The sequence below is a fragment of the Aegilops tauschii genome, chromosome 6 (assembly GCF_002575655.3).
Source record: "Aegilops tauschii subsp. strangulata cultivar AL8/78 chromosome 6, Aet v6.0, whole genome shotgun sequence".
NCBI classification, from domain to species: domain Eukaryota; kingdom Viridiplantae; phylum Streptophyta; class Magnoliopsida; order Poales; family Poaceae; genus Aegilops; species Aegilops tauschii.
The window spans coordinates 59,095,688-59,111,757 of record NC_053040.3 but is presented as its reverse complement, the minus strand read 5'-3'; the positions used below and the strand labels follow the sequence as shown (position 1 = coordinate 59,111,757).

Here is a 16,070-nt window from a genome sequence, read left to right as displayed (position 1 = left end):
AAGTTTGATCATATCGAAATGGACTTCGTGACTGGCTTCCCAAAGTCCAAGCGCGGAAATGACGCTATCTTCGTTGTCATCGACAAGCTCTCTAAAGTGGCTCATTTCCTTCCTATCAAAGAATCCATCACAGCAGCTCAGCTGGCAGAGCTCTACACCTCCAGAATTGTCTCCTTGCACGGCATTCCACAATTGATTTCTTCGGATCGTGGAAGCATCTTCACCTCTAAGTTCTGGGACTCCTTTCAGAAGGCCATGGGCACAAACATTCGCTTCAGCACAGCTTTTCATCCTCAAACTAGTGGCCAAGTCGAGCGAGTCAATCAAATTCTTGAAGATATGCTAAGGGCTTGTGTCATTTCCTTCGGCATGAAATGGGAAGATTGTCTACCATATGCTGAATTCTCCTACAACAACAGCTTCCAAGCGAGTTCGGGCAAGGCCCCATTCGAGATTCTCTATGGCAGAAAGTGCCGTACCCCTCTTAATTGGTCAGAGACTGGTGAACGCCAACTTCTTGGCAATGACTTAATCACTGAAGCTGAAGAAATGTGTAAAGTCATCCGTGATAATCTCAAAGCCGCGCAATCGCGCCAGAAGAGCTACTATGATAGTAAGCATCGTGATTTGGCTTTCGAGATCGGAGACCATGTCTACCTCCGCGTCTCTCCTATGAAAGGCACTCGTCGCTTCAGTATCAAAGGGAAGCTTGACCCTAGATACGTGGGTCCTTTCAAGATCATTGGCAAAAGAGGCGACCTCGCCTATCAACTTGAGCTTCCTTCCAACTTCGCGAACGTGCACGATGTGTTCCACGTGTCACAGCTCCGCAAGTGCTTCAAGACGCCTGAGCGCACTATCGACTTCGAAGAGATTGACCTCCAAGAAGATTTGTCTTATCATGAGCACCCAGTTGCTATTTTTGAAGAAACTGAGCGCAAGACTCGCAACAAGTCTATCAAATTCCTCAAAGTGAAGTGGTCGCACCATTCCGACCGGGAAGCCACCTGGGAACGCGAGGACCATCTCCGTTCCGAATATCCGGAGTTCTTTCAGTCCTAGATCTCGGGACGAGATCCTCTCGTAGTGGTGGAGTGTTGTAACACCCCGCATGTAACTTGCCATATTTGTAACTCCGACTCTTGCCATTTCCGGCTATGTGATATGTTTTTCCCTCCGTTGTTGGGTTTTGTCTTTCGTTTTGTATTTTGTCATGTCATGCATTTTCATATAATATCATCATGTGCATTGCATTCGCATACGTGTTCGTCTCATGCATCCGAGCATTTTCCCCGTTGTCCGTTTTCCAATCCGGCGCTCCTATCTCCTCCGGTGCACCCCTCTAGTTTTCTTTCGTGTGCGTGTGTCAAACTTTCTCGGAATGGACTGAGGCTTGTCAAGTGGTCTTAATATACCACCCGGAATCTACCGGTCAAGTTTCGTTCCATTCGGAGGTCGTTTGGTACTCCAACGGTTAACCGGGCCTCCGCAATGTCCATTTGAGTGTCCAGCAAAAACCCCTCCAAAACCAGCCCAAAGCCCACCAAACTCTCTTCCATGCTCTAGGTCGTTCGATCACGATCGTGTGGGCGAAAACCGCACCTCATTTGGAGTCTCCTAGCTCCCTCTACCTATAAATGTGTGGGCATCCCGAAAACGAAATCGTAGTCTCCCCGAAACCCTAAATCGCCTCTCCGCGGGCGGACGTGTCCAGCCGCCGCCGGACGAGACGCGCCGCCGCTCCCGGCCAGTGGCGTCGCGCCACGTCGCCCCCGCGGCCGTCCCCGCCGCGCCAGGCCCGCCGGGCCCGTGACCGGCCCTCCCGGCCCGCAGCCCCGCCGCCCGGCGCCCGCGCCCCGTCTGCCGCCTCCCCGCGCGCCCGCTGCCGCCGGCCATCGCCGCCTCGCCGCCGCGGCTGCGCCGCCCGTCCGCCGCCTCGCCGGTGGCTCCCCGCCGCCGCCCGTCGCCGGGGCCCCGCCGCCTCCCTCGCCGGCCGGCGACCCCCCCCCCCCTCCGCCGACCGCCTCCTCCGGCGCCCTCCTCCGCCGCCGGGCCCTCCTCCGGCCAGGCGCCGCCGGCCCCTTCTTCTCCTCCGGCGAACGAGCCCGAACTCCGGCCAGATCCGATCCAGAGAAATCGTGCTTTGACTTTTCCCGTTCTCAAAAATCCTCTAAGTCATTTTATTTTACATTAAGTGCTCCTATTCGAGATGCCATAACTTTGTGCATGTAGCTCCGATTCGTGCGTATAATATGTCAAATTGTTTGTCTCGTGATGCTCTACATTTTGTTCAATTGCACCATGTTCATTAGAGGTCATCTTGATGCCCAAATCTTCGTTGGAAGAGGGCTAGTTGCTATTAATCTCGGGTTCTTATCAGAACTTGGAGATTTGTCATTTTTGTATCATTTATTCTGTGCATCTTTTGAGCATAAGCTCTACATGTGTTTTGAAGTATGCCATGCCATCTTTCCAGTGGCATGGTCCATGTATTTTTTTGATCTATGTGGTGACTAGCACAAGCATGCAAAGTAGGTCCCGTAATATTTCTGATTTCAGGGACAGTAAATTCTCCAAGTCCTAGTCTGCTGTAATTTTGTTGACATGAAAACTTGATGCTAGAGAGAGATCCATGCATATTTTGGAGATGTTCCGTAAGGATGTTTTGTAGATATAGTTGTAATTGATCCATTCCTGCAATTATTTGCAATTTTAGAGCAACATAGCATGACTCAATCTTGCTCTACTTTAGCTATAAAATATTTCTGACAGATTCTTAACATGACATGCGTTTTTGCCAAGCTTATTGTAGTTGATCCATATATGCTATGTATTTGTTCTTACCATGGATAGCTTCATAAACATGCCATCTTGGTGTAGGTATGCTTGGTTTGTCATGCATTGCTCTGTAGTGAGTGCATCAAGCTCACAAAGAGGCCTACATATTAATATTTCTGCCATGCTCTGTTTTCTGCTAAGTCTGAAACCTGATAACGAACTTGCTATGTTTACATGCTTGCCATCATATCTTCTGATCCTTTTTGGCTTATGGTCAGTAAGGGACTTTTGTCATGTGCATTTAGTAGAACACTACCATGCCTTGTTTTGCTATGTTAAGTTCCTGTAGCATGTTGATTTCATGCTCTGAACATTGCTACCTGATGCTGTTTTCTGCCATGTCCAGTTTTTCACTAAGTCTGTGAACCTGTAATCTTTTGCACTTTTGCCATGCTTGTTTGAGCTTGATATGTTATGTACTAGCAGTAGCTCAGTGTTCATCTTTTGTCAAGCATCTCTTGTAGATTACTGCCATGTGCTTTGTTGCTATGTTGGGGTGCTGTAGCATTGTTACTTGTTGCATTTGAAATGCTATCTTGCTGTTTATCGCAGATTAGTGTCATTCTTGTTTTGCTTGCCATTTGCAAACCGTGCATCCGATTCCGGTGATCTTTATATCGATTTTGACCGAAATCATCTCATCTTTCCAGTGGCATGCTTGATTTTCCAAGTTACTGCCATGTTCATCATTTTCCTTCCGGAGCACGCATATACATCGCATATCATATCTTGCATATCATACATGTTTTGCATCATGTTGCTTGCGCATTTCTCGTTGTTGATTGTGGTTCCGTTTGTTTGTGTTCTTGTCTTGGGTAGAGCCGGGAGACGAGTTCGTGAACGAGGAACCTGTCGAGTACGCTTACGAGGATCAAGCTTTCGACAACTCTGAGCATGTCTTGGGTAGAGCCGGGAGACGAGTTCGTGAACGAGGAACCTGTCGAGTTCGTGAAGTTTGTTCCATGTCGGAACATGGATATGTTGGGATATCACAATATCTCTTATTAAATTAATGCATCTATATATTTGGTAAAGGGTGGAAGGCTCGGCCTTATGCCTGGTGTTTTGTTCCACTCTTGCCGCCCTAGTTACTGTTTAACCGGGATTATGTTCCTTGAGTTTGCGTTCCTTACGCGGTCGGGTGATTTATGGGACCCCCTTGACAGTTCGCCTTGAATAAAACTCCTCCAGCAAGGCCCAACCTTGGTTTTACCATTTGCGACCTATACCTTTTTCCCCCGGGTTTTCTAGAGCCCGAGGGTCATCTTTATTTTAAACCCCCGGGCCAGTGCTCCTCGGAGTATTGGTCCAAACTGTCAGTCGCCGGTGGCCACCAGGGGCAACTCTGGTCTGGCCTATCGGAAGCTTGGACAATCCGGTGTGCCCTGAGAACGAGATATGTGCAGCTCCTATCGGGATTTGTCGGCACATTCGGGAGGCTTTGCTGGTCTTGTTTTACCATTGTCGAGATGTCTTGTAAACCGGAATTCCGAGACTGATCGGGTCTTTCCGGGAGAAGGTTTATCCTTCGTTGACCGTGAGAGCTTATGATGGGCTAAGTTGGGACACCCCTGCAGGGTATTATCTTTCGAAAGCCGTGCCCGCGGTTATGAGGCAGATGGGATTTTGTTAATGTCCGGTTGTAGATAACTTGTCACTTGACCCAATTAAAATACACCAAGTGCGTGTGTAGCCGTGATGGTCTCTTCTCGGCGGAGTCCGGGAAGTGAACACGGTCTGTGTTATGTATGACGTAAGTAGGTGTTCAGGACCTCTTCTTGGTCATTGCTAGATGACGTCCGCTCCATTGCTTCTCTTCTCGCTCTCTTTTGCGCAAGTTAGCCACCATATATGCTTTTGCCGCTGCAGCTCCACCTCTTTGCACCATTTCCCCCTTTAAGCTTAAATGGTCTTGATCTCGCGGGTGTGAGATTGCTGAGTCCCCGTGACTCACAGATACTTCCAAAACCAGTTGCAGGTGCCGACGATGCCAGTGCAGATGATGGCGTCGATCTCAAGTGGGAGTTCGACGAGGAACGTGGTCGTTATTATGTGTCTTTTCCTGATGATCAGTAGTGGAGCCCAGTTGGGACGATCGGGGATCTAGCATTTGGGGTTGTCTTATTTTCATCTGGATGTTGACCGTAGTCGGTCTATATGTTTGTATTTTGGATGCTGTATGATGATATTTATGTATTGTGTGAAGTGGCGATTGTAAGCCAACTCTTTATCCCATTCTTTTTCATTACATGGGATTGTGTGAAGATGACCCTTCTTGCGACAAAACCACTATGCGGTTATGCCTCTAAGTCGTGCCTCGACACGTGGGAGATATAGCCGCATCGTGGGCGTTACAGTGGGTGTTACATTACACCTCGGCGATAATGTTTTAAATTGGTCATGCACATTAGAAGCACACCAATATAGCTATTAAAATATGTATGTTTTTTTTTACAACATGGACTCAGGATTCAAAGTCTTACAATAGATGGCGCACCTGTACGAAACTCTCGAGCATGGCATACCCAAGACTAAGGTAACTGCACATGCAATGAGTTTTCGCTTGCCATATATTTGCTAAATATATGTTCTGACTTTGGTTTTGCATATTTTCAAGGATCCAAAACAACTCAGGAAGTGCCTCATGGCATAGATGCTAAAGGTCAGGGACAATGAAGCACTTGATAACATTCTAGAGGAAGTTAGAGCAGCATTGAGTCACTAGTGGCTAAGGTGGACTGTTGCATGAATAAATACCGAGAAATAATTACTTATCAAGCTGCTCGCTAGGGAATATCTGTTTGATCGCATCAGATAATTAGATAACATTTTGTCTTCTATGTATGAAGTTTAAAACGTTATTGGTCTTGGCATCCACTACCTTCGCATTTGCTACAATATTGTTTGCTTGTTTTGGTTCTATCTATTCATTTTGTCTTCTATGTATATTTTATTGGTGTAAACCAGACCGGTTTAGTGGTCTAGGTGAACCAGGTGCATTCTGGAGTGGACCATGCCTGAGAATATGGTGCTCGAAGACCGGCGAGTCGTCAGTGTAGACCGCATCCAGTCTGTGAGGTCTTCATTCGGGTCGTGCCTCGCATTCTATACTTCGTCCTAACGTATAACTCCATCCATACACACACTGCTATACGATACGAGATTTACTTCATCGGAAATCATCAGATACTAGCTAGGGAATATTCAACTTAAAAATATGATGTTATATGGCACATACCTTCCATTACCTTTAATCTTCAAGTTCCCCTCGATCTTCCTCTTTCCCCATGTTCGCACATGATCCAAATTTATATTTCATGCTCATGATGTTTCTGACAACGCGCTGATTTACTTTTACGTGTTCCTGAATAGAATAACCAAATTAAGTGAAAATGCGTTTTCTTCGTGATTACATAAAGTAGAAGACGGTACCAACATTTTTCCGACAAACAGGGAGGGGGAGGAAGGAATTTATTATTAAGCTACTGAGGGAGTTACCTCTTTTTCAAATAAGATAATTGTAATCAGACATATGTTGTCTTATATGTATGAAGTTTCTTGTTGACTACATCTATTACTACTATTAGAAGAAACAACTTTTTCTTTCCTAAATCCACACTCTTGGTGTACCCAAGTTGATAAGTATCATCAGATTAACCCACCTAATTATATCTAAGAACCTGGATTAAACTAACCCAGCACCAGGTTAGCAATTAGCAAGTATACAAATCTAAAGCGAACTACGAACTAGCAATATCTGTCTGGCACCCCCATGCTAGCCGAGAATCACCTGTTCGCTGCAACGGGGGCGAATAAACACATTAGATTACGACATTATTTGCAGACAGCATCTGGAATTATACATTGCGAGACCACACCACATAATATTTCATTCTTGACAGAGAAAAAGGAGAAAGGGAAACAATAACATGCTACACATACCAATTTGTACACCAAAGTGTAGCATTCCTCCGATCTGACTTTGAGTAGTCCTGCAATATATATTGGATCGGTGTGCATAGCCTTGAAAGCAACTCACATAAGTCTCAAAGAGAAATCTGTGCACTCAAATTATTTGTGAACTATGACATAAAAGGGAAGCAAGCAACCTCCTATTCGACCACCAACCTCCTAAGCGCACACACATACAATTTACATTTAACATCAAATATCAGGATCAATTGTGGATGGCCAGACCCTAGAACTTGCTCAGAGTCTTATGTGGCCACCATTTTACGATAGGTTGTGAAGTGGCCCATTCTTTTAATGGTAAGCACATGTGTAAAAAGATTACGACAATGGAATTTATAGCTATTTAAGATAAGAAAAAGTAGCCCTTCGGAAGGGCTCCTTTTATTAGTAATATATGTTATTACTAACTAAATAGATCATAGACAATATAATAGCATTGTTGCCCGCATGATCAAATATGATGAATGAGTATATATGTGCATGTGTATAAGTGTATCATGCATGTAACTAATAATGGGGCAACATATTACATATACCTGTAGTTCATGGCAGCATATGATGTGATTGAGAAGAGCATGAAGATGACAACCGTGAAAACGTCAGTCCATATCACCGCCTTTAGTGGTTCCAACTCTTCCTGCCACCGTTGATGTTCCGGTAGAGATTCTCCCTTGTAGTGGTCAAATTTGTGCAGTAGGTAGAACTACATATATGCTGCCATGTATGTCGACCGGAAGCATCAATTAACTCGAGTACACCTCCATACTATCCATACTCAAATTGAAAAATCAGTGATTTTCTTCAGACGTGACCTTCCTGTTGGCCGCTCCCTATTCTCAGATTTCTACTAAACATTATATATTATTGGCATGTAGGAGTAGTATATCTGAGGAACAAAAGGCACAAATCCTGAACCTAACTAACCGACCTCTCCTGCTGGACAAACATACAGCGCTCCGACACAAATAACCGCAATAAAAATTAATTCTAAGCACAAACGGATCTTCTCAGCTCCAACCACGGGAGCTCTCGACAAGACTAAATCACACAAAATAGGGCAGATCGAGAAAAGTGCATCAATTACCTGTTGGTCGAGATGGTTGACAAGACCTGTAGGAACTTAGGATTGTGAGCCCACGGTCGACGTCGGAGGCGACCAGTCTCGGTCGGGCAGGCCTGGCTGCTATGAGATCAAATGCCGCCGAGGCTGTGCTACTGATGCGTTGATGCGCCGCCGAGGAGGCCGGGCGGCACGGCGTGAGGCAGAGCAAGGGAAGGGCAGGGCAGCGGCGCGACCGAACGGGAAGAGGGGATGGCGGCTGGGAGAAAAGGGGAGAGACCACGACTCCACCTACAAAAAGCTAGGCCCGAAACGTCGGTTGACCTGACAGATGGGGCCCAACCCAAAAATACAACGCTGGAGCGCTGTGAACGCTCTATTTCACGGAACCGGATCCTCCACTTCCCTATTTCACGGGAGCTTTTTTTTCGTCTAAAAAACGGGAGTTTTTTTTTTTGATAATCTATTTCATGGGAGTTTAGTAACTAGAGGGATTCCTTGAAAATAGTTATCGCATTATAGCGGTGGTTTTTTCCCCTAGGTCTCATCTAGGGTTCCCAACTCCCCCGGCGGCGCTCCCGCTAGGGTTCCAATCTTACCCGCAAGATCTATCAATCCTCACGTCACGGAACCCTCAGGGCCAATCTGGTAGGTGCTCGTGGTGCTTGTGACTTCATCAAGGGATTGCACATGGCGGAAACAGACTCCTGCGGCGCCCGTGGGCGGCGCAAGCGGGAGCGCGGGCGTGAGCTCGCATGACATGATCCGTTCATAAAAATTTTGTTGGATATCTAGGATCTAGTCGAATTTGAGATCTTGTTGTATTAGACCTAATTTGCATGCCATGTGTGGATGATTTATGCTATTTTTTATCCGAACTTTGATCAATATCTGCCTGTTGCACAAATTTCGTCTGATTAGTTAAAATGTGCATGAGGCTAGCGTTGGATGGCCCATGAACTGGTCCCCCTGTCCACGGATGGATGCGGGAGGATTTTTGCGAGTTGCCCTATAGAGATGCCCTAACCGAGGTATACTCCTTCTGGAGCTCCGCAAAGATCATCTGGGGTGGGAGCGTTACTTAGCGCGCTCTTAGACTGCACCACGTGTTGCGCTTTGTGCGCTTCTTTTAATTTTTTTCGCGTGTGTTTTTGGCTTTTTAGATGGATTTTTCTTTTTTTGGCATTTTCACCAGTCTTTCTTAGCTTTTGGACATCGAAAAAACGTGTTTTTTCCTTCCCCGAGAGACACGGTTTTGATTTCGCGAGAGACATGTATTTGCTTCCGCGAGAGGCACAGTCATGCCTCTCAGAAACGGAAAAACGCGTTTTTAGTTTTTTTTTCCTTCCGCAAGAGGCACGGTCATGCCTCTTGGAAATGGGAAAAACATGTTTTCTTTTTTTCCGCTTCCGCGAGAGGCTCCCGAAAACCGGAAAAAACGTGTTTTTTTTCCGCCAGAGCCACAGTTTTGCTTCCATGAGAGGCACGGCCGTGCCTCTCGGAAACCGAAAAAAGACGTGTTTTTTTTCCTTCCGCAAGAGGCATAAGTTTACTTCTCGTAGAGGCACGGATTTGCTTCTGCGAAACGCACGGTCGTGCCTCTTTCGAAAAGGAAAAAAACATGCTCCTGGTTCGGTTTTTTTTGTCCGGTTTTTTCATGAAAAAATAGTTCATGAAAACCTATCAACATGGGATCTAATTTTGAATATCATGACGCGACGAATCCAACGGTGAAAACAGTTTGAGAGTTGGCCGCACAGTTTAAGAGATAAAACGTTTTGAATAAACAAATCTATGAAAAAGAAAAAAAATCTCATATTGCGACAAATGGCGCACATGCAGTGTGTCATTTGCCGCAACCTGAAGAGGTGGGAGTGACCTTTGCAAAGAGTGCAGCTTAATTAATGATTTCGCGACTCGTCTAAAAATCAGCAAGACACACATCTTAAGTTTACCCCAATTATCCCTGAATGTATGCTTGGTGAGGAACTTTGTCCGAATATATGATGTGCCCAACAAACGCCCACAAGCTGACCTTTGCCTGATAGACTAAGTTCACTCTTCACCAGAATTCATCTGTTACACAACGGCTTAAAATTCATCTACCCGTCGAGCAAGAGGTCGTTTAGACCCAAAGATTCCTGACAATATTGTTTCAGGTACTTTTAAGACCATCAAGGCAGGTCTGCCGATCAGAATTGACGAGGGCACGCTCAGTTTGGTCATCATCTCAAACAATTACTACAAGGACGAAGAAAAGACCAAATGGATCAGAAGTGGACGGGCATGTAACCCAGTGGTTGCAGCTAACTTAGTAGTACCCAGGTCTTGGGTTTGACTCTAGTGGGAGCAGATTTAAACAAATCTACTATATCTAAATAGTTAGCCCCCACTACTAGGAATTCTCTAGCTTCTCCTTGAGCCACATCACCCAAATTAATTTAGCCGTTGAATATACTAGATTAGTCTACGACAGCAATTGGATCTACACTTGGGAACACCATTTTTAGTATCACTTTCCTCTTTATATACGAATTGGATTGTTGATCTCCGTTGGAGTGGGTTTCTGTACTGTAGCTTCTACAATCTCAAGTCTTAACCCGTCAAGGTGCGAAAGTAAGTTCCCCCTTATCTATCAAACATGTTATAGAATCTCCATCTTTCTTATATATCTTGCATGCCATATTTATTGATGATAAAATTATTTTCCCATGTTTACTAAATAATCTGACGCGGTCATTGGATCCAAAACCTCACTATTTCCTTCTGTATCAAGCATATGAAGCTTTAAGTTACATGAAAGAACTATTACTACCATCAGGCCTATTTGCCCATTCAATTATTTTCATGCATATTGTGCATGCATATGCCAACAGTTGCAATGTGCATTTTAATTCTTCCTTTCTCATACCAGCATAACACAAGCAATCCCGCGGCAACGGGCGGGGTATCTACTAGTAGTAAAAAAAAGGCCTTGAAGAGCTCGGAGGCTACGGATGGTGACATGCCCCTCTAGGGTCACCCTAGTCTACAACTCAGAATGCCCACCTACAATGTGGAGTGCATCACCATCTTGGGAACAAGACGAGGACTCCTCACCGTATTATGCTAGGAATTGTATGTGTATGGCATATCAACCAACCCTGATTAGCTACCAAATGTAGCATAGGAAAACTCCTCGATTGACTCGGGACTTGTAACCTTGCCTCATCCACCTATATTAGACCCAGCAGGGAACCCACCGATAGCCCCCTTATTCTAGCAAGAGATCTAAGGTGTCAACCCCTATATGATCTTGTGATCGAATCGCTTGTAAATACAAACCCTAGCACTCACACGAGGATAGATTATTATCAAAGACAAGTAGAAAGTAGGGTATTACCTCGACCCAAGGACTCGAACCTAGGTAAATCTCTCTTTGTGTGCACCATTTGGTTCTCTGATGTGCATGTTATCCTCGTATGGGTATTGTTGAGGAAATGCCACGACACTCATTTCTCACATGTACTCTTGGAGTCAAGGACTTGCTATTCGACGGGCAACGGGAAAATGCAAATTGTAAAGATTCAATGTTTCAAAAAAAACATTGATAAGAACCATCCCAAGATTGTATAAACTAAATTAACTAATATTAAAGTTTTCTTATATGTGGTATGAGATGTTAGAGTTTTAAGTAAACACGGGTTTACAATCTGCTTGGGTTTACAATATGCTTGTGCTAGGAACAACAAACAATGAATGTTGTACCTGAAGAAGACGGCAAAGGTTACAATTGATCATATGGTAAAGAAATTTAGAAACGAGATTGAAGAACACTCATTTAGCATATTCACTTCACAACCATCTAAAATTAGCGACTCCGATAAAATGATTGTCACCATCTCTCATTTCTATTAGTTACTGCATAGTGTATTTGAATGATGAAACATTGATCAATTAATAATGTGTAAGTCTCATGGGGTGAAACTAAAGCAACAAAACATTAACCACAATTGTGCGAGTGTGCACGCATTCCAAAAGGGGTCATTTTCATCAAGAAATTATACACATCTATATCGTTTCATCTACTTAGGTACCTACGCATGCTCTTGATGTCAAGTATCTTCTCGTGCTTGTCAAGATCTGCATCGTCAACGTCATCACCATCACCATCATCGCCAAGATTGTAGTGATAAGCCTCATAGTCATCGTCGTCGTATTTTGAATAGGGCACATGAACACAACAATCACATAGAGTAGGCTTGAAGCGGTAATACGCATAATGAGTGTCATTGTAATAGTCACTCCAGTACTCGTGCTCATCGAAGGTTATCCGGGAAAACCTCGCTCGTAGGTTGTAATCCATAGGAGAGCCACAATCTCTCATGTTTAGGTACTTTAGATCATGGCAGTTGTTGAGGATGGCTGTTAGCCCTTCTTTGTCAAGGATAAAACCGACAAGATGCAAGGAACGTAACTTGTGCATCCTGGCAACCGCAAATGCTACCTCGTTACCATTTTCGTAGTACCTTCCTGTGACAAGTCTGAAGTGCTTCACTAGTGGGCAGGCTCTAGCAGCAATTTCAACCAGCTTCAATGTATACGTTTTTGAAAGTAGCGTAATTTCGAGCTCCTCAAGAAGAGGCAACATCTTGATTGCCTTTGCAAATCCTTTGTCAGAGATAAGGGTCACAACGAGATGAAGGCTTTTCAACGAGTGGGCCCTGCAAGTTTGCATTAGATATGACTATTATTATTTGTGACAAGTACGTAAGTATGATATTCTCAACTCTCAAGTATGCATAAGCAACCTTCTGCCCTTCGAAATAAAGTTGGCATTCAAATATATACAGAAACGACCTTTCCTCCTTTAAAAGAATAATGTAATAAAAAGATCTCAAGAAACAATGGCAATTGGAGGGGGCAAGAGAAGAACACTCCCTTTTCTCTTCCATTTATGCGAATTGAAGTCCCAGCTTTAGGCCAAGAGAGAAGAACGCTGAGCATGTCATACTTTTGAAACACACAACGTGTACAAATAAACCACGAGTGGGGTGCATGGAATGACTAATCGAACAAGGGAAACCTAAGAGCGCGAAAGGGATCGGAGATAGGGGAAGGAAATTAAATCTCGTACCGCTCGGCGAGAAAGAGGAGGGTGTCGTCGTCGACGTGCTCGCACACGAGGGCCTCGCACTGCCCCGCGCTGAGCCGCAGGGCCTTCCGCACCATGGACCTCGTCTCCAGGTTGAACATGGGTGGGTAGGACCCCGGAGCGTACCACAGGCCGCCGCTCAGGTCGATGCGGCGCCACAGCTCCGGCTCCTCCCGGGCGACGCGCCGCCAGGAGCGGCACACGCCCGTCACGCCGCCGAGCAGGAGCTCGGCCTGGTCCAGCCTGCGGAAGATGCGCGAGATCAGGTCCGGGTGCAGCTCCGCCCAGTCCCTCTCCGGCAGCGGCACGGGCGTGTACTTGAACACCGTGACGTGGAACGTCCGTGCTCTTCTCTTGGAATATCGACGGCTTCGTGGTGCCGCCGCCGGCGGTGGCGACGGCATCGAGATGCGGAATTGTGGTGGGCGTTAACGACGAGCGAGCATGTCGCTGACCGAGCTGGCACTCTCTCCGATCGATCGATGTGGTTTTATAGTGTGCGAGCGGCAGGTCGGTTCCTCTTTTCTTGGGCTGTGTTAGGTCGGTTCCTGGTTAGCATCAATTTTCTCACAGCCCGTTTGTGATGGGCCAGGCTTACATGTTGAGCCTCCTATACTGTACTAACGGGCTGATGTATGCCAATATTTTACCTTCCTCTCTCTAAGAAGAGAGAAAAATATATATGATATGACCTATGCACCCTTCCTCAAAAAAAACCTATGCACCTAATAAAAGAAAAAACAGGACATTTAATTATCCAATCATCAGTTATGAAAAAGAGAGAGGAAAACTCTAGCTGCCTCAGCTGGTTCTCCTAGTGTTTGGCCAATTTTCTAGCATTAGGAGGTGGGAGAACTCTACTAATACTAGATGATGCCCCACATGTTGCTACGGGGATATTTTGCAACATTTCAATGAGATTTTGGTTATATGGAACATGAACATTTGAAATAATAGCTTTTGAAAGTATATAAGAATTAACTGTAAGTAGCATAATGCTCCCTCCGTTCCTAAATATAAGACCTTTTAGCGATTCCATTATGGACTGCATACGGATGTATATAGACATACTTTAGAGTATAGATTCACTCATTTTGCTTCGTATTTAGTGTATAATGGAATCTCTAAAAAGTTTTATATTTAGGAACAAAGGGAGTAGAATGGAATTTTACATGCATGCATGTTTGCATGTCAAAGTAGATTTTTAATATGCATAGTTGCATCTTGAGGTGGGCCTTTCCTATGCATGTTGAATGATAAGGTGTCATACTTGCAAGTTGATATAAATATGTTAGTGGGGGCTAGCTATTTAGATATAGAAGATTAGATTATGACACAAATTACAGTTATAAGTACTTTTGAGTACTAATTTATTGACCCTTTTATGACATGTATATTACATACTACTACCTCCATCCAGATTTATTAGGCCCCCTCTTATTTTGCGTTAATGTTTGACCATAAATTTAACAAATAAAACATAAACTATATGTTTCTAAAAAATGGACAGCGATAACTTTTATCTCACCCAGTTTTATGCCAATTGGTTTAGGTGGGAAAGAAAAAAGAACTACAGTACTTAAAAGGGGACTAACCCCGGTCTAATGAGTAGCTACTAAACCCAATAACCAATTCAACCACCTTAACTTGTTGTCCATAGTATGTAAACAAGAGAATTCAAACCCCGAAAATGCATAGGAGCACATGCGGGCACAACCCCTCATATCTGACCAATAAACAAGCATAGGATATGTACTGCTATATTAGTATGAGGGTATTTTTTTTATTTATGCTTTGATTTAGGAAAGGTATAGAGGGTTGTATTTACTGCATAAACTGTCCCCTAGCCCACTTTGTAGCACCCTCTTGTTCTAGATGCATTTATTCTTGTAATGGTCACATCGTCAATCAACGTCATCTCTTCAAATTCAAAGCTATTCTGCTAATTTACACCTTTCTAATAAAACATAAATTTCTTATGATACTAATTCCTAGGAAATTATGTAAATAAATATGAGAAATTTTTCAAGATATTCCATGTTATTTTTATCTTATGTGAAAAAACTGAGAGTGGCATGGTAATAATTCTATGAACCTTTTAATAATAATCTCCGGATCGATTGAGCCTTACGTTTTGTAACATATAACACATCTAATATTTTGTTTGTACCATGTTCCCAGGAAATATCTTTGAATAATAATTCCTAGGAAATTATGTAAATAAATATGAGCGATCTTTAACACATTTCATGTTGTTTTATCATAAGTGAAAAACTGAGAATGTCATGGTAATAATTCTAGAAAGTTTTTCATAATAATCTCAGGATTTTAAAAAAAATATTTGGAATTATTCTCTTCTAAAAGAGCTGAGAATTTAGTAATGCAAATTCAAAGAAAGGTGTGATTAATCGTTGCAATCAAAATTAATGTATCATGTCGCATACACACAAACAAACTGCTATGTTTACAGTTTCTATCTTTACAGTTTACAGTGGTTGCTTTTAGTAAATAGACGTGTACCCAAAGTCTTTACCACTCAATGCTTCATTCAAATCTTTGCTATGCTTTGCCAGACACACTATCTCGAATTAAATGAGTATGGACAACTCTTCACTTTTTGCAGATACACAAGCACGTTGTTTTGCGATCTCACTGCCAATTGAATGAAAACATGTACCGATCCCCAAATGAACCACGAGTGGCTTTTATTACAGAGGGGTGCGTCGGCGTGTGCTCCTTGTTCGGGTTCATTTGAACCCTTCTTCTTTCTACCATGTCAACAAATATGTTAATTTTAGGCTTGATAACTTTGGTATGAGCGGCATGATAACTATGACATCTGCATCCTGGTAACTTCAACATTAGCATCCCTGTAAGTAAAATGGCATGACAAAGCTGGTAACTATGTCGTGAGAAGGATGATAACTATAAGGTGAGAAACACGGTAACCTTAACATGTGCAACATGGTAACTTTGCACAAAAGTTACCGGGGGTATGTTTGAAAATTCCCCTTCCCCTGGGTGAAAGTTACCATGGTGTTCTGAGCGTAGGTTAGAAGTATGGTT

General features: G+C 43.9%; 1 protein-coding gene across 1 annotated transcript; it reads right to left on the bottom strand.

The window, feature by feature from the left end:
* Positions 1-11,930: 11,930 nt before the first annotated feature.
* Positions 11,931-13,408, bottom strand: LOC109738094 (putative F-box/LRR-repeat protein 9). Its single transcript, XM_020297192.3, has 2 exons — positions 12,987-13,408; positions 11,931-12,573 (listed from the first exon to the last, which is right to left on the bottom strand). The coding sequence occupies exons 1-2, from the start codon at positions 13,406-13,408 to the stop codon at positions 11,931-11,933; spliced, it is 1,065 nt and encodes a 354-aa protein (XP_020152781.2).
* Positions 13,409-16,070: the final 2,662 nt, after the last annotated feature.